Genomic DNA, 21,991 nt, shown 5'->3' with positions numbered 1-21,991 from the left:
CTGAGACTGCGCTCTACAGCCCCCGAGTCACAACTACTGAGCCCGCGTGCCTGGAGCCTGTGCTCCAACACAAGAAAAGCCACCGCAATGAGAAGCCCGCGCACCGCAACGAAGAGTAGCCCCCGTTAGCCCTCGTTCACTACAACTAGAGAAAGCCTACACAGCAAGGAAGACCCCAAAGCAGCCGTAAATAAATAAAGGCAGAAGTATTGAAAAGCCTAATGCTTGTGTTTCCATGCGACTGGATACTTTATTGATTTGCTTACATTTACCCTTTAGCCCTCTACAAGGATTAAAAGGCAATTCAGCGGGCCCTGAGGTGGGAATTCATTGGATTCCTTCCACAGAGGTGGCTGTGCTGCTGAAAAGCTGCCCACACACGCTCAGCCATGCCCAGATCCTGCTCCACGCTCTGGCCCACAGCCAGCCATCCCTGCCCACTGACTGGGCACATACTTAAGTTCCACACACTTTTTATTAGAGGATATGGGGTGGTCCTGCCAGCAGGCTCAGGTGAGGCTCACAGCTGGTGAGGCTCACAGCTGGGTCCTTCCCAGTGCAGGAAATCCACAGGCTGAGTTAGGACGCACCTTCCCTGTTCCCAGCTAAGTAGTACAGGAAAAGTTGCCTGCTGCGTGAGGCTGGAGGCAGTGCTGGCAGAGCAGAGCTGTGAACGTGGCCCCTGACTCAGAACAGAGGACATCAAAGGGCAGCTGGGCAGGAGACACCCCAGCACCCACCAGCCAAGGCCATGTCTGTCCTCGCTCCCTGTGCTGCGACAGGTAGCGTGTGTGAGAGGCAGGTCCTCACTTTCCATCCTGGCTGGGTATGATAAGCCCATATTCCACTGCTTTCCCCAGACAAGCGGCGGCAGCCCTCATGACTGGGCTCTCCTTGCCCTTAGCCAGCACTGACAGGATCTCCAGCATCTCGCTCTCCATCAGGGTGCTGGCAATCTCACTCGAGGCCTCCACCATGTTCAACACCACCACAGCGCCCCGGTGCTGTAGCTCCTGGTTGGGGCTCAGAAGCAGGGCCTGCAGGATCTCCAGCCAGTGTGTGGTCTGCAGGAAACAGGGCAGCGTGACCACCGAGCATCAGGGAACCCTGGCAGGGCACTCACTCACACACCCTGGCTGGGGGCTCCTGGCCCACCTCCCCTGCCCCACCCAAAAGGGGCACTGACCACTTGGGGGATGCGGCTGCAGAGCGAGGGCCGCGTGGAGGTGAGCATGGCCAGGCCCCCAGCAGCTGCCCGCCGTAGCAGCTCGTCGTCCTCTCCACTGTACAGCACCAGCAGCTTCAGCCGGTCACTGCCCGTGGCTTCAAAGAGATCCTGCACCTGTGGCCGGAAGCGGGGAGTGCACCAGGTTAGCTGGGGCAAAGGCCAGCCAGGGACAGGTACTTCTGCGTGCCTGCCTGCCATGACCGCCTCCTGGACCAACCCTCACCTCCGTGCTCATGGCCAAGTTACACATGCACTCGGTGGCTGCCCGGCGGATCATCTCATGCTCCTCAAACATGTAGCCCTCAATCATGGGCACAGCCCTTTCCTTCAGGATCTTCTGCCTGTGGGGCCAAGGGTGGAGGGTCGGCATCACCAGAGCGCTGGCATCCATCACCCCCACCCCTGTTTCCCCACACAATCAAACCCGGGGCCAAGGATTTCCTTGGGCAATATCCAAAGACCCTCCTGCACCAGGGATGAAACCACCAGGCAGTGGTTTCCAGCCTTCTAACTGGGCCTAGGAAATAGCACACGACCTTGGGAAATGCTCTAAAGTAGGAGTTAGGAGACCCAGGTGGTGATGATGGCAATGCTAACACCTAACTTTCGAGCCCTCACCCTGACCCAGCACTCGGACTACCTTACTTAATCCGCGCTACAGCCCTACAGTGAAGGTGCAGGTGTGATTATCATTATTACTATTTTGCAGAAGAGGAGACTGAGTGGCCCAAGGTCACAATCAGCAGTAATAGCTAATCTGTACTGCTTGGGCACATTGCCAGGAGCCAGGCACCTATGTAGTAAATGCTTTTACACGTATTTTCTCATTTAGTCCTCCTCGCTGCTCCTCCACGAGCTAGGTACTGTAGCCATCCTATTTCACAGAGGGGGAAACTGAGGCACAGAGGGATTAAGTTACTTGTGAGGTTATACACTAATAAACAGTGAACCCAGGATTTGAACCCAGGCAGCCTGACTCCAGGGCCTGCGCTGTCATCGCCCAGTCCCTTGCTATCTCACGGGACACTGCACAAGTCACGTCTCTCAGCCTGTCTCCTCTGCTGTAAGATACAGAGGAGTCACCATGAGGAGCAAATAAGTGAGTGACTGGGGAGTGCTTTCCACGCTGTGAAGTGCTTTACTGGGGATGGTCCAAACCATGATGCCCTGCCCAGGCCCCACATCCCAAGGGACCTTACCGGAGCCTCTCGCTGATCCCTGCCAGGTTTGTTAGAGCCATGAGTGCCTCAAAGTTCTGCAGGCCGGAGCAGTTGAGGTGCAGGAGAGAGACGAGGGGCCGCACCACCTCGTAGATCTGCGATACGCACCCACCTGTCAGGGCTATGCGCCCCAGCCCCCCCAACCCCACCGGCCCTGCAGATGGGTGGGAGTCCAGCCCCAAAAAGAAGCCTGACCTTCCCACCCCCAGGGCTCAGCAAAGCTGACACTTCCCCAAGAAGGAGCCGCAGCTCGGGTCAAAGGCCATCAGGGCCCTGTGAGGGCGTGGAGGACAGGCCAGCGCTGGGGCAGAAAGACACGCACCCGCTCACCGGGAAAGGTCATCTCTGGGTTGGAGGTGATGGTGAGCTTGGCAAGAGCCTGGGCTGCCTTCGTCTGCCCCACGTCAGTGCCTTCCAGGGCCAGCGGGAGCAGAGCCTGTAGGGACAAGCCCATCAGTGTCCAAGATGTGCCCGGGAACATAAGGCCCAAACCACGAGGCTCTGAGGCCCTGACTGTGCTGCCCTCACCTTTCCCCGCCATTCTCTCCCCAGGCTTGACAATGATACTCCCACTCCCACCCTCTCATCTCTCTGAGGCCTCCCAGTAAGCTACCCAAACACTTCCCGAAACAACTATTAAGGGACAGATGTGGATTGTGCCCGGCACCAGAGCCATGGAGGTCAATGACACAAGGGAAAGGAGGAGAGCTCAGGACCCTAATAGGCACAAAGTCCGGGGCTCTAAAGAGCCCCACCACCACCCCCCGGCCCCCAGCATCTCTCACTCAGCAGGAAGACATTCCTGCTGGTCGCTAATAACACTTCTCCGTCCCACACCCAACACTGATCTCTGGTGTAGCAGCCACTCAGTGATGTTTTATATGCCATCGGGAAGGAGTCTGTAAGCCCGCTTACCTTGCCCCCTCCCTGAGCAACCACGGTGCCGCGGTCCTCGAACTCCTCCACCAAAGCCAGGAAGACCCTGTGGGGAGAAGGCTGTGCTGGCTCTGGCAGGCAGACCCTCCACTCCTGGGCTCAGCAAAAGAAGGGCGCCATGCAGGTGGCCCCCTGCTCTGAGGGGCCCACGGCACCAGGACCTGCTCCCGCTGTAGTTCCATCAGCAGCCTGGAGGCTGACGGGCTGCAGCAGGTCTGGTGTAGCTGGGGCAGGCTCACCTGGAGAGCAGCTCCCTGCAGGAATTGGTCAGCACAGGGCTCTCGGTCTTCACCATGCACGTCATGGCCGACACCACACCAGCCGCCAGCAGCTTCTTAACCCGAGCCCGCACGAAACTCGGTTTGTCCTGGGGGAGGAGGCAGCTGAGCACAGGGGTCTCGTCTGATCAGGCAGGGAAAGGGGAACCCTCCTCACGGCACAAAATGATGAGCATGAAAACAAAGGGAAGGAACCCGCTTAAACAGAAGGCTCATCTGCTGTGGATGTCGCGGGTCAACTGGCCCCAGTGACACAGAGGCCCCCAAACCCCTCCTAGCAGCCCCCTCACCTTGGGGTGCTGCTCGGGCACGTGCTGCTTGGCGTACTTGGCCAGCTCCACCATCTTGGGGTCCGGCTCCTCGTAGTCGTAGCTATTGGTGCAGTTCACCAGCGCCGAGGCCACTGCAAAGAGCACCGACCTCTCCTCGGACTGCCGGGGGCAGAGGGGCCATCAGTGGCCATCCCGGGGGGAAGAGCAGCACCGGGATAAGCGCTGCCCAGGCTCCCAGTTCTACCCTCAGCTGGACCACGTAGGCACCAGGATGAATCTGGGCACTGCCAAGGCCCGAGGGTGGCCCCAGACTTCGGGAGCTCACACACTTGACCACCCCAACTCCTCCTAAAAGATCGTCCTTTCCGACCCTGCTAGCGCAGGCCAGTACACCCAGGCCACACAGAGCGGCCACTCGGGCTACCAGCCCCCCTCTCTGTGGGGTCACAAAAGCCACTGGCCAAGACCTGCCAAGAAAGCCCCGTAAGCTCTAATCCTAGACAGTGTCCCCGGACGGCTGCAGGAACCCATGGAGCTACCTTGCTGAGCTGGAACAGAGCCTTCAGCGCAGCCTCATCCTCCACAAACTCCTCCTTCACATCGGCATCGAAGGTAAGGTAGGCCAGACCCTCCACCGCCCAGCGCCGAGTGCCCGCATCGATCTGGTCATTGCACAGCCACCTGGGGGCATGCAGGGCACAGATGACCATCAGAAAGGTGGAGGGACAGGAGGGGTACACCAGGACCAAGGGGGAAAAGCCAGGGGCTGGGGCATCCCCGCCACAGACAGAAGCAGTTCACGCAGCAGCGCAGGAGGGTCTGCCTGGGGGAGGACAGGGCAGTGAGGAGGCCCCACCCTCCTCTTTTGAGGTCTGGCTGACAGGCCGGGAGCCACAACAGTGCTAAATGACTCACTTTCGACACTGCTTGGCCAGTTTGAGCGTGGAGCCTTCAGCAAACTGCTTCATGCTAAAGTCGGTCCCCCCGGCCGAGCCGAGCTTACAGAGTCCCTGGTGGAAGAGGTGAGAACCAGCTGTTGGCCGAGGGACGGAGGCAGAGCAGGGCTCCTCCACAGCTGGCGTGGGCTCCCCGCCGGGCACTCTGCCAGGCTCTCTGGAGGCCATGCACACCGCCACCAGGATACCACCTGGAGCACTGGGCAGCAAAATCACCTACTGGGGTGGCCACGTGACATGGCATCTGGTAGAAACTGACATATTGACCACCGTGCTGGCCTGGGCCCCAACCCCGCCCAATCACACTGGGATTTGCTGTTCCTTTCCATGTCATAGAAGGAAGCTCTTTACAGATGGAGCTAAGATCCGTGTGGGGAGAAGATGGGTACCTTGGCCCAGGCCAGGATCCTCACGGAATGGAGAAACCCAGGACTAAGTGCTCCGAGGAGGAGGACCAGCTTCCTCAAGGTGCAGGGCTGCAACAGGCTCAGGGAGGCCAGGCAGTCCCCACACCACCTGCTCCTGGGGCTGCCTGCTGGCCCAGCCTGTCCACACAGCCCTCTGACCTGCCTGCCCAGCGTGTCCTCCATCGTCTCCTCCTGGAGCCACTCCCACTGCCCGCAGCGGGCAGCCCGGGCCGCCCTGCATTCTCAGGTGTCCTCTCTGTACGAGGCTCATCTCTCTGACCCGACCATGAGCCCTGTGGTAGTAGGAGCCAGGGCCCCTGCCTCCGGCCTCGACAAGGCCCTGCACGTCCCATACTGTCACCCAGCGTGTGCTGATGCTGCACCCTGAGACACCAGCCAGCCCGGGGCCCCTGCCTGGCTGCCCGCTTGCCCAGCCCAGGCCCACCCGTCTCACCACCAGCGCCCGGATGCGGATGCTGTCCTTCTCGCCGCGCCTGTACAGGTCCTTCAGCAGCGAGACGCCATTGGCCGTGATAAACGAGGCCCGCCTGGCCTTGCCGGCCGCGTGGATCAGGGCCTCCACGGCCACCAGCTGCTCCTGCTCCTGCTCCGAGGCACATAGAGCGATCACACTCTCCATGACGCCACTCAGCTCCAGGGCCCGGTTGCCGGCATCACACGGGCCCTGCAGGAGGCAGGACACCGTCTGGAGGGCCCGCAGCTTCCCAGCCAGCCCTTGGCCCTCAAACCAGCTCCTGAGGGGTACAGGGTGGCAGCTGTCACATCAAAGCCAGCATAAGGGGACTCTCCTTCCCTCCCTTCCCCTCCACTGGCTGGGCATCTGCACTACTTGGGCAGCAACAGCAAGAAAAGCTGCTGGCATTCCCTGGTGGTCCAGTGGTTAGGATTCTGGGCTTTCACTGCCGAGGGGGCCCGGGTTTGATCCCTGGTCGGGGAACTAAGATTCCATAAGCTGCATGGAGCAGTCAAAAAAAGAAGAAGAAGAAAAGAAAAACTGCCAATGGGAAGACGAGGACATCCTCTGGATGGCAGTCGCTGGCGTTCTTTATCGAGGCTTTCATTCGAGCCTCCCCTGATGACACGCCACCTAATGTAGGTCACTCTCACTCACACCACCCTGTTGTCTCCTTCCCTGCACTAAGATCTGAACTTGTGCTGCTTATTTCCTGACTTGTCTTCTCCTAGCTGTGAGCTCCTTAAGGACTGTCATGCTGCACTGCTGTGTCAGAACGGACACACAGTAAGTGCTCAGTGAACGCTATGTGCTTGAGGACATCTGTTGCACTAGAGAACTGATTTGAGAAAGAATGTCCCTGGGGAGGTCACTCTGGAACAAGATGTGGCCCTTGGAACCACCCTGTCTGGCCCCAGCTAGTCTTCCTCAAGGCTGCTCTCCTTGTGGGAAACCTTTCACTGCTGTCCCTCCCCAAAGAGTGAGAACTCTCGCAGGAACCCTGGCAATAGGAGGCTTCCCTTACTTGATGTAGTTTTCACAGAGTCGGTGGAAGTTCTCCCTCTCGGCATCACACTTCAGGTCATCGAAGAGCTTGCTGAGGAGAATGGAGGCGCTCATACGGCTGTTTGCTGTCACTGTGAGCTCCCCGGGAGGGTCCTGCACGGAGCCCCCCACCTCCAGAATCTTTTTCAGACCTGAAAAGACACCCTATTTAGACAGCAGAACATGAGTTCCAACCCCTATAAGCAAAGGGAAGAGGTTTCCTGGGAGATGCATGCAAAGGCAGGACCACTCTGGCACGAGGTCAGAGTGCAGACAGGCTCACAGAAGCCGGTGGGCTGGGGGCAGGCGTGGGGGCAGGCAAGGACCTCAGAAGTAAGGTCTGCATGCAGGCGCTGCCCGTGGGGGTGAATGCTGTAGGGTCTGGAGGTTCCTCATCTGTAAAACTGAAGGGGAAAACAACATCCACGCCTCATAGGATAATTGGGATAACAAGAAAAGATGAGTACCCGACAGATGTACTCAGGCTGGGACTTTGCCAACCCTTCCTAATTTACCTTTTAAGGGAAAAGAGCAGTATGGACTTATATATTAAACTTGAAGAATATTCGCCCTGCATATAGAAGTAACACACACTCATTGAAAAAACTTCAGACACAGAAAGCTGACCCGGCCTCCCTGTTAACCTGCTCGTGGGCCCGCTCAATGTGCGTGCACACGAACGCGGCTGAAGGGGCCAACGTTCCCTAAGGGCACAGTGCAGGCCGCATGCACTTTAGTGCAGACACGCTGGGTGCAGTCCCTCCCGGAGACGAGCAGGCCCAGCTACCCGAGCAAGATGCAACACACACTTGATCTTTCTCTGTCTCTCTGTATTTATTTATCTACCTACCTACCTATTTATTTACTTATATGCCACGCCACAACGGCTTGCAGGATCTTAGCTCCCGGAGCAGGGATCGAACGCAGGCCCTCGGCAGTGAAAGCACAGAGTCCTAACCGCTGGACCACCAGGGAATTCCCTTTCTCTCTCTTTTTAAGACTCTATCACCTACCTTGGTCGATAACCCAGAGGGTGAGGCTGTTGTTGGGGTCCTTAGGAGACTTCCGGGGCACCACTTTAATCAGGAGGGTCAGGGCACTGTCTCGGCCTTGGCCTGAGACCCCCACCTCAGTCAGTAGCTCCAAGAGATTACTGATGAGGACCTTCAGCTCCCGGGCGGGATCTGGCAACAAGAAGACATTAGTGGGCTCTCCAGTGGCCTAGCCCCAACTTCCCCGGTAGAGAGAGGGGACCTGCAGCCTGAGCACTGGTTTCCAGCCTTCCCCGAGGCGCCCTGGCTACTTAGAACCTCGAGTAAGATACTGTCAACAAGCCGTATTCCTGAACAACCTGCGGCTGCAGCTGGCCTGGCTGGCTCAGCCCCTTCCTCTCCACGAGAGCCACACCACAGGACATAGACTTGCTTCCACTCACCCACGATGATGGCGCCTTCTTTGCCACGGAAGCCCTTCTTGACGCCTTCCTTGAGGGCATCAAACATAACCTGCAACAGGTGGCAGGCAGCCAGGGACACGGCCTGGTTTTCCACGCCCAGGATGGAGACCACCCTCCGAGTTCCCAGCACACTCAGGGTCGCCACTGTCTGGGTGGGAGAGAAGTGGGCAGAGCTTCCAGTTGGTGAAGGGCAGCCGTGGAGATCCCTAACTGGGGGTCAGAGAGGGTGGCCAGAGGGGAGAAAACGTGGGTGAAAGAGCAGCTCCCCATGAAAGCAAAGTGGGCCTGCTGAGGGTGAGGCCGGGGCAATGCCAGGATTATCTTGTTGGAAGGGCTTCCTAAAGAAACATTCCAGGGGATTCCCCCACTCTCTCTCTCCTCGGCTCCAATCAGAAAAGACAAGGAATACTGTGGCTCTGAAGGCAGCTGCTTTGGTTCGTGTCTCCCCAGGAAGGAGAAACATAAGCCTGGACAAAGCTACCTGACTACCTGGCCCAGGGACACCTCATTCCTCCCTGATACCAACCCTGAGGTTCTGTCTACATCCTGGGGATGTGGACATACACGGAACGAACCACAAGGCCTCTATGCCCATTTCTGAGCTGGAAAAACCCCGAAGGTCTACTTGGGTCCATCCTCATTCACAACAGGGATGGGCAGGAAGGCTAGAGGAGGCAGGCGGAATTCACGTGGCTTCACCGTTCCTAGTCCTGGGAGACCCAGAAATAGAGCCCGATTTTGGCCTGAAGTGCTCATAGAATGTTTCACATTTCCACCCCTGATCTAGGAACTGTGGGCTCCTCTAAAAGCAACCAAGGGTCAAGTCCCTGTTCCCTAGGTCCAGTCAGTTCAGGCAAGAGCCAGAGCATGGACTTTGTGACACTGGCCTGGGGCAGGGCTGTTCTTGTTGAACCTTCTGTGTAGGACACCCACAGTCTACACTGAGAACCATCTCAGGTCCTGCCCTACATACCTGGTCTCGATGGTAAAGATGCTGTGGGTCACATCACTGACCACATCAAGCACTGTGAGGACCCCTGTCCAAGGGAAATGCCAGCTTGATGGTGAGGGAGGGACAGGTGCCCTGTTCTTCCCGTGCAGCTTGCTTTTACCACACGGACAATGAGGGGATCAATGACCAGGTGTCTCTGCGATCTGCCGCAGGAGAGTTCCCTGGTCCGGGAAGATCCCACGTGCCGCAGAGCAGTTAAGCTTGTGCGCCACAACTACTGAGCCTGAGCTCTAGAGTCCACGAGCCACAACTACCGAAGCCCGCACGCCTAGAGTCCGTGCTCCGCAACAAGAGAAGCCACTGCAATGAGAAGCCCGTGTACCACAATGAAGAGTAGCCCCCGCTCGCGGCACCTAGAGAAAGCCCATGCGCAGCAACAAAGACCCAACGCAGCCAAAAATAAAATAAATGAAAAAACAAAGTGCTCAGGGTGTCAGTGGGCTGCTTTCGCTCTTTCCTGGCCGCACTTTGTCCCAAACCACGTTGGTCTTTTTGTGTCATTTTAATTTTGCCTCTCGTTACATATCTCCTTATATTTTACCTTATAAGATGAGAGGTGGAAGAGTAGATGGACAGACAGACTGACTGGGGCAGTAACTAGACCCTTCGCCCCACCCACCCGTGACTGGTGTTCAGAGCAAATGCCAACTAGTGTGCGCAGGGCTGCCAGCATCAGGTCGGGCTCTCCTGTGTCCAGCAGGCGCTGCAAAAGCTGAACGCCGTTGCTCCGGAAGATCTTCTCAGCTCCAGCATCCTCCCGGGCCAGCACCACCAGGTTCTGAGATGCCTGCGTCAAAGGAAGTGCACATAACATGAACACTGTACACGGCACGGGGCAGGGCAAGTAGATGCCCTGAGCTCTGGACCTCACTGCTTCCACTTAGCAGCTGAGTGACCTTGGCCATAAACTTAACCTCTGTGAACTTCAGCTTCCTCTTCTGTAAGTAGAGAAAAGAGCTTGCTCTTGGCATTGAGGGTTAGAATAAATGGAGTCCTGAGTCCCTGGCAAAGCTTGAAGGGCAGAAATAGTGCCTCAGTCACCTCTGTACACCCAACTCCTAGCACAGGACCTAAGCACCAACAAGGTGCTTCGGGAACACTGGTTCCCTCTCCCTCGCTCACACTTAGGCCCCAGGCCCTCTGAGCTCCCACCCAGGCTCTGTGAGCCCAGCTGCCCGATCTAAGGAGCGACGTGCAGCAGGCCAGGCCAGCAGGGGCTCCCAGGGCCAACATCAGCATACAGGGACGGGTGGGCAGCGCTGGGGGAGTTCAGCTCCCACTCACACAGTTCCATACCTTTTGCTTTTTCTCAGTGCCTTTTTCTTGCGGGTCCAATAATATCTGAAACATCTGCTCCACTTTGGAATCCGTCGAAGACATGTAACCCACCTACGACAAATCAGCAAAGCATGGGAGGAACTGCCTCTCTTGACCGGAGACAACACATTCCCTCTTTGTTCTCTCTGGCTCCTCCCAGGGCCTGGCTCCTGACTCTGGGAGGCACAGAAGGATGCCTGGGCTTAGGCCTCGCACCAAGCTACCTTGGGCAGGAAGAGACTTGCCTGGCAGCTTCTCCCAAACTCCCCGCAGCTTTCTTCTCTGAGCTATTTCCCACTTGGGCAGCGGGGGCAGCACTGATGCTGAAGGCAGGGCCATTCAGAAGGGGTGGCGTCCTGTTAGCCATGAGGCAACCCACTCCCAGGGGGGCCATGTACATTGTGGCAGCCTGGGTGCACTGCCCGTGGCGCTGAACCAGCATTTATACCTCCTGCAAGGGAGCCAGCAAGTCACGAGGTAGCTGCTGACACGCCTTTTAAGTCAAGGATTCTCTTTTTGATGTTTGTTTAAAAATAATCTGAATGACCAAGCTCATCCTAGGCCCTCTCCCTCCCTAGGTTCCTGGGCGTGGATAGCAGCACATGCCTAGCATGTGTGCCGCTCCCCGCTTCCCCTCCTGCAGCCATGGCAGACGTGGTTCATGTCACAACACGTTCTCCTAGGCCCAGGCAACCTGCTTCCTAATCCTTCTCAACACAGGATTCTAAGGAGCCCCAGCTGATCAGACAGAGCTGACACTGAGAGTAAAATAGTCTGCTTTCCCAGGTCTCAACCTTTTGATAAGGTGTTTGCCATCGTATTACTTGCTTTCACTGAGTCAGAATTTTAACACCAAATTATCTGGCTAATTCAAGCTTGATAATAGTTCATGACAATCTTTAGATTATTTTCTCCTAAATTAATTTTTAAATGTGTATCACACAATGTCTATTTAAAAAAACAACCAGATGAAGCAAAATCTCTTTTGAAAAGCCCTCTCGATCCTATTCCTTTCCCTAGCAGTCACAGTCATCATTTTGATGCATGTCTTTTAAAATATTTTTCTTTGTGTTTACATACCCAACTGTACCCGTGGAAAAAACATGGTATTATTTTGAGTGCATTTGGTGGGGGGGGATCATTTTAACATAAACGGTATCATACTATACGTTATTATATGTTTTGCTTTTTTTTCCACTTAAGTGTCAGCTTTCCACGTCCATATGTGTTGATCTGCCTATTCTTAGTAACTACTGCATAGGAGTCTGTAGTAAGGATGTCGCTCAGTTTATTTAGCCATTCCCCTACTGCTGGGCATTTAGGCAAGTTCCAATTTTTCATTACTACAAACAAGGCTGAAACAAACATACACACACCTGCTTGTGTACACAGGCAAGTCTTCTCTAGGGGAGATAGCAAGAAGTAAACATACTGAATCACAGGACATGCTCACTTAAAAATTTAAGAGATATGCTAGGGAGACGCAAGAGGGAAGAGATATAGGAATATATGTATAATTGATTCACTTTGTTATAAAGCATAAACTAACACAGCATTGTAAAGCAATTATACTCCAAAAATATGCTAAAGTACTCTGCAAAGGAGCTGTACCAATTTACACCCCCTCCAGCTGTCATGAACGAGCCCACGTCCTCCCACAACCTCACCCCTTAAAGTGTCTCCCTCCTTCTAGCAATGTGTACAAACTTTAAATGTTTGCCAAACAGACCACCAAAAAGAACAGCACCTTGCTGTTCTTTTAATTTGCTTTTCCGTAACCACTGGCAAGGTTGAGCATCATTCTATAAGGTCATTTGCCATCAGCATCCCCCTTCCAGAGAACTGTGTTTACACACTTGATCCAGATCCATTTATCAGTGCCCCTCTACCACTGGTCAATGCCTCGCTCTCTCAATTACTCACACACCTTCTCCTGAATCTGGCCCGCAATGTTCCGCAGGGCCTCCTGGAAAACTTTGTTCTTGGGCTCCAGGCTCACACATCTCTGCAGGTCAAGGACAGCCTGGTCGAGGCGGCCTAGCTTCTCTAGGGCTTGGCTCCGTCGGTAAAGTGCTTTGACATCCCCACCGTCCTTTTCAATGGCTGAGCACAAACAGGAGCTCTGTCAGCACCCATGAGGCCACCATCTCCAGGCAAGAGCAGGAGGGAAAGATCTCGAGGGGCAGAGGAAGGTGGGGGGACGGATGTGGGGCTTCAGCCTCAGAAAAGGTGAGGGTAGCTGCGGAAAAGGAAATGCCCCAGGAAGTGGGAAAGAAAAAAGGCAGATGTGTTTCAGGGGTGAAAGGAGGAGGAGAAAGTGACGGTGCAGTGGTCCCAGAATCCTTGCCCATCCCAGAAGTCCCACAGCTCCACACAAGGGCCACATTCCCCTACCTTTGGATGCCTCGGTTTCTGCTTTGTCGTAATCTTCCTGTAAGAGAAGAACAGGCCTGAGAGGCTGGTCATCTCCTTTTTCGGGCACAACTGGGCAACAAAGTTGTTTTCCTTAGTCACCAGTTTCCCCCACCACCTAGAGACCCAAAAGACGTGTAACAAGTGTGGGTGGCCTGAGAAGGCGAATGTCCAGTCGGGGCCCAAGGAGCGGCGAGGTGCGCCGACAGGGGTCCGGGCAGGCCAGGGGAAGAGCAGCCGGCTCGCTCACCAGCTTGAGGTGGCAGGCGGCCCGGTTCCGGTGCAGAATGGCCTGGTCCTGGGGCGTTGCGCCCAGACCCAGGGCTTGGGTGTAGGCCGTCAAAGCGCCTTCGTAGTCCCCGCATTTGAACAGCTCGTTGCCATCCTTCCTCAACTGTTCCACTGAGCTGGCCTGTGGAGGGAAGGGGTGGAAACGTCCGAGGTGGGCTCAGGGTGAGCCGGGGAGCTAGGGGCAGAGGAGCCTGGGGGTCGCGGGTGGGTCCCATGGAGGGCCAAGACTGAGGGAGGAGAGCCGAGAATGGTCAGAGCAGGTGCGAAGTGGTGATGGCGCAGGGAGATGGGTACGCACCCCGGGGTCGGCGGGCCGGGGCTCGGGGGTCCCTGGACCACTCACGGTCATCGCGCAGCGGACGTCCCAAGCGCGCGCGCAGGCGCAGTCTGTGGAGAGGGGTGGGTCTAGACTCGGGAAACCGCTGTCGGCTGCCCCGCCCCAGTCTTGCGTCAGAGGCGGTGGTAGAGAAGGGGCGGGGCCAAGGGGAGAGCACGCCGGGAAGAGGGGCAGGGCGCTCGGCCCGGGTCCGCAGGCGCAGAGAAGCCCCAGGCGCGCTTAGTCTGTTCCCGCTGAGACCGGCAGGGGGCGCGCGGCGGAAGGCCGAGAGGGGCGCCCGTGGCTGCTCAGGTCTGGTCCCGGCCCAGGTCCCGGCCCAGATCTCGGCCCCGGCCCCGACCGCGGCAGAAATGCACGAGGTCTGCAGTCATCAGGGCCACGAGCAGCAGTCTGTAAAGGCCCAGTGCTAGAAGCGGGCCCGGGCCCCTATGGGAGAGGGGAGGGTATCAGGATGCTGGCCCAAGCCGCGCTCTTGCTACTGCAGCCTGTGGGTTAGAGCCCCTGAGAGTCTGGAGAAAGCCCAGAACTCCCTACCCAGAAAAGTGTAGAATTTGAAAATACAAATTCAAGGAGCTCACAGGTACCCTGAAGCCATCTGTGGACAGATTCAGGATTGAAAACCCCAACTATAATACGTGTAATCCAGAATACAAGAGCCTCTCAGTATTGACACCCGTCCCACCCCACCCACCACACAACACCTACAATGACTTCCTGTCACCTGCTTTCACAGCCCCCTGAACTTTTCCTTCACAGATTTGTTTGTAATCATGTATTTACGCGATTTTATGTTTGAGATCTGTCCCTCCACTGGTCTGTAAGCTACAAGCCTCCCACTCCAGAAATTAGGAACAGAGCCTCAGGTACTGGAACACCCCATCAGTGTGCCAGTGGCTCTGGGGTTGGAGTTCTCACCTGAAGACGTGAGGAGGCGGAAGGGCAGAGAGATTGACCTGGTGCAAGGCCTCAAATTCAGACCGAGTGCAGCAGGAGCCCCCTAAAGCCTGCAGGTGGCAGCAGTAGGCTTCCTCCGGGGTATCAGAGAGCCGAGGACAGAAGAAACCGGGGTAGTGATGGCCATCAGCATCCCAGGCGGTCTGGCACAAGTGGGGATGGTGGGCCAAAGCTGAAAGGAGGGGCAAGAGGGCTGGAGACAGGCAGGAATGATCTACCCACACCCCACTCCACCCCTTTTGGAGAATAAAAGGGATCAACCATTATCAGAAGGGCAGGCTTCCTTCCTCCCCACAAGCTCCCCAGAGTAGCCTATACCTTGCTAAAAGAGTAGGGTACTGGAGGCGGGGCTGGGAAGAGGAGAACGCTGTACCTGAGAGAGAGGTCGGCTGGGCAAGCGTCATCCAGCTGAAGAGCAGCAGTAGCCCCACAGACAGGCCTGTCAGCAAAGGGCCTGGCCTCCTCTGGAAGCCCATGAGAGGTCACCTCCACCTCAGCCCTGGTCCTAGAAATCCCAACATCTCTATTTCTAAGCCATGGCTGCAGGCAGTAAGGAAATAAAATCAAAGCCCCAAAGCACCATTAACACAAACCTGAAGCTTCTCTGTCACAGACCTCTAGAGAGAGCTGAAAGTGACTGAGTTTCTATCTTCTATTGGAAAATGGGAGGATTGTGGCTCCAGGCTGCCTAAGGTTCTCTAAGCTGAAGGGGAAAAGGCTCAGAAGGCTAGAACACCGAATGAGGAATGAGAGAGAAGTTGAGCCACTAGCCTGAAGAACAGACAAGCATTAAGAACCAAATATGTTTCTCTCTATACACTCTAAACTTTCAGGCTGCCGTGGAAGCCATGGGAATTCTGATTGTTCCACTTCAGGCCCCAGAGACCTCAGTTCCAGCGTTTGGAGCTTCCCTCTCTAACTTCTGCGTCATGGCAACCACCAAGACTAGCTGAAAAGCAAGTGTGAGTGTTCTCATTAACTTTTCCCCTGAGCCCTCATTGACCCCAGCTACCAACCAAAGTATAAAATCTACCAATCTGACTGGAGTATACTTAGCAACCAGCCAACCCCATTTCACAAGAAAATCTCTTCCAGGGTCTCCAGGTCTCTCTTACCAAACCTCATACTTCATAGATGCTGTCTGCTGAGACAGGGCATTTCTCGAGAAGGCCAGAGGCCACCAGCCAGCAGTGTTGTGTTGTTCCAGTGTCTACTGAGGCCTAACAACGTCATGCTCCCAGAACAGCAGTGACAACACTCATAAGGGGCCCACAGCAGTGCCTGGGAACTGAAGCAGGAACCCTCACGGCACAAGAAAGAAATGCAGATTTTGTTCCCAGCGCCTGACAGCAAAGAAGACAGTTCCTGCAGAAACAACACTGCTGCCTGGGAGCCTAAGTCTGAAACAGTTAGGGAGGGCTCCCAGTGCAGGCTCCAATTTCCAGAAGGTTAAGCACTAGGGTCTTCTGGCCCCAAAGGTGAGGCTCCCATGCCCATAGCAACCAGGCCATTCTTGCAGGGAGAACTATTTTTATAAATTTATTTATTTTATTTTATTTTAATTTTGGCTGCGTTGGATCTTCGTTGCTGCGCGCGGGCTTTCTTTAGTTGCAGCAAGCGGGGGCTACTCTTTGTTGCAGTGCATGGGCTTCTCCTTGCGGTGGCTTCTCTTGTTCCGGAGCACAGGCTCTAGGAACACAGGCTTCAGTAGTTGTAGCACACAGGCTCAGTAGTTGTGGCTCGCAGACTCTAGAGTGCAGGCTCAGCAGCTGTGGCACATGGGCTTAGTTGCTCCGCGGCATGTGGGATCTTCCCGGACCAGGGCTCGAACCCATGTCCCCTGCACTGGCAGGCAGATTCTTAACAACTGCGGCCACCAGGGAAGCACAAGAACTATTTTTAGAGCGCTTTGAGAATTTTCAGAGCATTGACAGCTTGAAAATTGTTTTGCCATGGCGGGAGAGGACCCTCCTGGGAGAAGCTGTCTCTGGTCCAGAGGCTAGGTGAATTGCCCTTCCTCCAAGTTACCAGTCCCCTGTGCCTTCCTGCCCTGGACACACTGTGAGGCTGCTGTCTTATGTCTTGTGTATTTTCCTCCTTCCGCCAGGATGTGGGTTCCCAGAGCCAGGCCATATTCTTCTTGCACCATCAGCAAAGCCCACTTAACCAGGGGCTGCGATCTTGAGGGCAGCTTCCCACACCCAGGGCCCTCACGTCAACCCCAGAGAAACTCTTCTGGGCCAGACTCCACAATCCTCAGGCCTCCGCGGCGCTAGGGGGCGCTGTGGAAGCTCGGTCCACGCTCCCCGGGATCCTGGGACCGAGGTCGCCCGCGCCACCCGCGCGATGGGCTCCGAGGCGGCCCAGCTGTTGGAGGCGGCTGACTTCGCGGCTCGCAAGCACCAATGGCAGCGGCGGAAGGACCCCGAAGGGACCCCCTACATCAATCACCCTATCGGTGGGCGCGCCGCCAGGGGAGCAACGGCTGTAGCATCTAGGGGGTGGGGACCGGGAAGGGAACCGGGGGGCGTGCACCTCATCGAGCACCTAGTCCGTACCAGTCCTTGTGCTAGGCACTGTTCGTGACGCACCACAACCTGGGGCGGTAGGCATGATTGTTCCCTTTGTAGAGTGAACATCCAAAAAAGAGTAAAGGACTTCCCCAAGGTCACCCAGCTAGTGAGGGGCCACATCTGGCTCTACAAAACCCACAACACGCCGCCCTGGGACTCCCTCCTGTCTGACTTCCTGCTTTGCCCCGTCAGGTGTGGCTCGTATCCTGACCCACGAGGCAGGAATCTCTGACATTGTGGTGTTACAGGTAACTTTCCTCCTCTGCTAGGAGGCTGGGGTGCGGGTCAGGGGCCCCATTCAGCTCTGGGTTCCCCTTGGCAGGCGTCACAGGACTGAGTGAGAGCCTGTCCCCAGGCAGCCCTGCTCCATGACACGGTGGAGGACACAGACACCACCCTGGATGAGGTGGAGCTGCACTTCGGGGCACAAGTGCGGCGTCTGGTGGAGGAGGTAACAGATGACAAGACTCTGCCCAAGCTGGAGAGAAAGCGGCTGCAGGTGGAGCAGGCACCCCACAGCAGCCCCGGGGCTAAACTGGTGAAGCTGGCAGACAAACTGTACAATCTGAGGGACCTGAATCGCTGCACCCCAGAGGGTATGCTCCTCCACCTGCTCTGAGGGCAAGGGGAGGGGTATCCACCTTCTGAAGGCACAGCTTGGTCACTTCCCCTGAAAAAAAGCCCGGGTGTTCTTGTTAATTCCCTAGACTAATCTTAGTAGACCACTCTGATCTTCTTTCATACACTAGAAATGCAGTAGCTGGGCAAGGGGGAAGTTTTCAGAACAAATCCGTCCATCAGGAACTCATCTCACAGCCCTGCACCAAGCCCTCCAGGAAGTGGGCAAAATCCAGTGCCTTCCTGGACGTCAACGTGAGCAGTTTCCTGTCCATTCTTATGCAGGATGGTCCGAACACCGAGTCCAGGAATACTTCGAGTGGGCAGCACAGGTGGTGAAGGGGCTTCAGGGGACAAACCAACAGCTGGAAGACGCCCTAAAGCAGCTGTTTAAGGAGCGGGGGCTGACACTCTGAGCAGTATTTGGAGCCATCCAGTGGCACAGACTCCATCCTTGCCCAGGCCAGAGAAGATTCATACTTCAGCCTTTCGGTGCCTCCCGAGCTTCCTCCCTGGTTCACTCAGCCCAGGTATTAGAGACCAAATACACGTGTCCTTTCTCACTCTGAAGATCTGCCAACTAAGCTGAGCCCCAGATTGTGGGATGATGCGCCCCACCCATTTCTAATGCATTCACTGCCCTTCTCCAGGCCTTGGGTCTGATTGCATGGTGGGATCTCTGGCCCCTCAGGGACTTGGGCTTATATATAAACGCTAGTTCAAAAGTCATTATGCAAAATAAAACATTTGGATAAAGGTTTGAGTTGCTGCTGCTCCTTCTCCAGCCTCCCCATTGGGGAACCGATGGGGGGAGGGGGGATACCTGCCCTTCAGTAGGGCAGGGTTCCAACTGTGTGCCCCTGGGACAGATCCCTCAGGTTGAGGGCCTCAACCCCTCGGAGACTGGCTTCCTTATCAGTAAGATAGGTTGTGTAATTATCAGGGCTGGATTATGTGACGTGCCTGACACACAGGTATTCAAAAATTGGCAGGCTTCCTCATTAAGAAAGTTGGATGGGTTGACAGATACATTGGAAAGGAGTGCCAACCTGCTTACTGGCAGCTCTTGCTGAGCACGGGAGAGTCCCCAGAAGCAACACGATAGGGCCGGTGGGGGACCGCGGGTCCCTCAAACCCCGGGTTGCAACGGAAACTTGCCGAAATTTGCATCCCACCCCCAGTTTCCCCTTCATCACATTTCGGGTTCCCTTGGTTGCTAAGCGACAGGAACTTCCGGGCGCTTCGGGAAGTGGCCCGGGAACTGACCCACGCTTAGAGCCCGGCGGTGGGCGGGATCTGGGCGAGGAGGCGGAGCTTTTCAAGGTGTCCGCCTGAAGGGATCCCCAACTGATCGGTTTTTTGGTCGGTGCTGAGCAGCTGAGGCCTATTAGCACACTTGAAAAGGGTACATCTGTGAGGATGAGGAGGTTGTTAGGTCAAAGGCCACTTCGTGGTCATGAGGTGCTTGATGTTTTACAAAACCTTTTCACAGGTGTTACCTCATCTGTTTTTTATAATAACCAGATGAGATAGGCAGGGTAGGGATTATTGTTCTCATTTTACTGAGATGAAATATGAAGCTCTCGGAGGTGAGAAGACTTGTTAGTGATCAACAAGACCAGAATCCCTCTCTCTTTTTGCCACACTGCTGGGCCTTTTTAACCAGACAAAATGACCACAATTGAGGTTAGCTCCAACCACGCTGGACATAGTAAAGATCAAGTCTGAAGAGGCTAGTGGATCTGGATTATGAGTCTGGCCTCCCTAGATAACCTGTTTGATCTGAGCCAATAGAGTGGATTTTTTTTTTAATTCAATAATTTTTAAAAATAATTAGAGACTTTTGGAAAAGTTGGAAGTACAACATAAGTAACTTTTTCACCTGAACCATTTGAGATTAACTTGCTGACCTGATGGACTATCACCCCTAAGTACTTTAGTATTTGGACAAAGAAATTCTCCTGCATAAACCAAACTACAACCATCAACATCAGGAAATTAATGTTAATACCTTACTACCCTAACTCTCTGATTATAGGGGGCTTCACAATTGTATGCTTAGTTTGGCTTTTGCTGGGCTGGGAATCAAAAGGGGCTGTTTCATATTTCATCAAAATATGAAACATGGAAAAGCAAGGGGCTTCCCTGGTGGTGCAGTGGTTGAGAGTCTGCCTGCCGATGCAGGGGACACGGGTTCGTGCCCCGGTCCGGGAAGATCCCACATGCCGCGGAGCGGCTGGGCCTGTGAGCCATGGCCGCTGAGCCTGCGCGTCCGGAGCCTGTGCTCCGCAACGGGAGAGGCCACAGCAGTGAGAGGCCCGCGTACCGCAAAAAAAAAAAAAAAAAAAAAAAAAAGGTTTACTTCCAGCCTAGAATTAGAATGACAACAAAGAGATTCCTGGCCACTCTGAGGATCTGTCCTCAACTGGTCTCCATTTCTCTGGAGCTGCATGGCCTCGTCTTCTGTTCATGGCTGTAGCTCTTCTCTCCATTCTTAGTCAAAGGAGATTTCCTCTTGTTTTGAGTATGACCATGCTTTTACATTTTAAAAAAATATATATTTATTTTGGCCGCTCCGGGTCTTAGTTGCGGCATGCGATGGGGATCCAGTTCCCCAACCAGGGATCAAACCCAGGCCCCCTGCATTGGGAGCACAGAGTCTTAACCACTGGACCACCAGGGAAGTCCCTTGCTTTTCCATGTTTCATATTTTGTTTAGCATTCTTAGGCATTAGGAGTTGAGGGGGCAGCAGTACAGGTGTGCTTACTCATCTAGTTTGAATGCAAGTCCCCAGGCATTCTGACAAGAAAACCTGTCTTTCCCCTACTGAGCTTCTCAGGCCTCCACACCCAATGCTGTGTCTTACATCTTCATCCCTGTCATGTTCCAAATGCCAAGGAGGCCTCATCCCCAACCCCACATAGGCTTCCTGTGCCTAGGCTACCTAATTTCAGAGTTCTTTCCTTCCAGATTTATTCTCAACTAGGGAGGTCTAAGTCAGGAGCCAAAATGGATGGACACTCTGCAGCACTTGGTCCTGGCAACTATTATCATCAAATAAGATTTCCCACTGACCCTAAGTAAAATTGAGGTTTGCTGTGAAGGATCTGGTCTCTCATTTATCTTTTTTTTTTTTTCTACGAGAATTGCTCCTTGAAGTGTTTGTACGCATTTTTGTTACGGAGAAACAAAAATTTAGTTCAGAGATCTCTTTTGGATGGTTAGCCTCATTCCTACCACCCAGACTATGATCTCCTTTCTCTGTGAGGGCATGAGTGTCATTAGCTAACCACAGTGACAAGACAGTGTGGTAAGCAGGTCAATTTCAGGTAAAGATGCCACTCTCTCCACACAGCTCATACCTATCCCCTAGGCAAGCCAAATCAGAGCACTGTGTGGGCCTGGCCCACTCTGCTTGGGGGGACTCAGCTCTTACAGTTTGAGTCTGCCTTTCTCTTCATGGTTCCAGCTGGCCATACAGCCCTCCCTTCTTCATGGAAACAGTATGATTCTATGGATGGAGAGTTGCAGAGAGGAACAGAATCCTATCCATTTCCAGTGGCTGAAGTTGCTTCTGTTATGTCCTGGTTCCTTTTTTTTTTTTTTAATGTGTTTTATGTCACTGAAAATTGATTTGTTCAATAACCTTGTATCGAGATTGCATACTGGAAAGAACATTTAATTGGCTTTGCCACTGACATAGGTGAGTTCATGTAACCTCTGTGGGTCTCAGTTCCTCATTAGTAAAATGAGAGGGTTGGACTAAATGGCCTCTATGTGCCCTTCTAGAACTGACATCATACATGTTTGTAATTGAAGAGAAATTCCGTATTACATAACAGAGGATCTTGCATTGAAAGCAGGCCCTCTTGGGGAAAAGGGTGTCTGCCTCCTGGGCTCACTCTTTCCGCCTGAGTTCTCCCTTACTCCTAAGGTCCCTGGTTGATTTTTTTTTTTTTTAAGAAACACTCAAAAATAGCTTATTAGAAATTGTGTGTGTCAGATTATCAAATTACATTGACACAATGGTTTTTAAGTTCTTTCCAATTCCAGAGTATGGTTTATAGGTTAATTTACTTATATTCTTAACTCCAGGCATTGATCTAAGAAACAGACCAACACTTTAGCCTATGGTCTCTACAAAGGCTGTAGTTTTCTGCACATCACATTTTATAAACTGAATTACATATACACATAATTTAAT

The 21,991-nt window shown here is 54.4% G+C and overlaps 2 protein-coding genes across 3 annotated transcripts; one reads left to right on the top strand and one right to left on the bottom strand.

Moving 5' to 3' along the window:
* Nucleotides 1–207: 207 nt before the first annotated feature.
* Nucleotides 208–13,756, bottom strand: UNC45A (unc-45 myosin chaperone A). Of its 2 annotated transcripts, none has more exons than XM_032623553.1 (20): nt 13,603–13,756; nt 13,264–13,425; nt 12,996–13,032; nt 12,529–12,704; nt 10,581–10,673; nt 9,904–10,071; nt 8,252–8,420; nt 7,830–8,000; nt 6,797–6,968; nt 5,752–6,052; nt 4,850–4,944; nt 4,474–4,615; nt 3,953–4,093; nt 3,624–3,751; nt 3,364–3,430; nt 2,771–2,884; nt 2,428–2,543; nt 1,452–1,569; nt 1,187–1,342; nt 208–1,064 (listed from the first exon to the last, which is right to left on the bottom strand). In XM_032623553.1, exons 1-20 carry the CDS (start codon nt 13,651–13,653, stop codon nt 807–809), a joined length of 2,835 nt encoding a protein of 944 aa, XP_032479444.1. In that variant the 5' UTR covers nt 13,654–13,756; the 3' UTR covers nt 208–806. The 2 variants fall into 2 exon arrangements, with proteins under 2 accessions (XP_032479444.1, XP_032479445.1); XM_032623554.1 differs by having other exon boundaries at nt 226–1,064; nt 13,648–13,741.
* Nucleotides 13,757–16,899: 3,143 nt separating this feature from the next.
* HDDC3 (HD domain containing 3) lies at nt 16,900–18,771 on the top strand. Its single transcript, XM_032619945.1, has 4 exons — nt 16,900–17,053; nt 17,361–17,416; nt 17,524–17,764; nt 18,072–18,771. The coding sequence occupies exons 1-4, from the start codon at nt 16,942–16,944 to the stop codon at nt 18,200–18,202; spliced, it is 540 nt and encodes a 179-aa protein (XP_032475836.1). The 5' UTR covers nt 16,900–16,941; the 3' UTR covers nt 18,203–18,771.
* The last annotated feature ends 3,220 nt before the right edge of the window (nt 18,772–21,991 follow it).

The sequence above is a fragment of the Phocoena sinus genome, chromosome 2, assembly GCF_008692025.1.
Source record: "Phocoena sinus isolate mPhoSin1 chromosome 2, mPhoSin1.pri, whole genome shotgun sequence".
In the NCBI taxonomy this organism is placed as follows: domain Eukaryota; kingdom Metazoa; phylum Chordata; class Mammalia; order Artiodactyla; family Phocoenidae; genus Phocoena; species Phocoena sinus.
The sequence above is the reverse complement of the archived record's forward strand: the minus strand, read 5'-3'. Positions and strand labels throughout refer to the sequence as shown.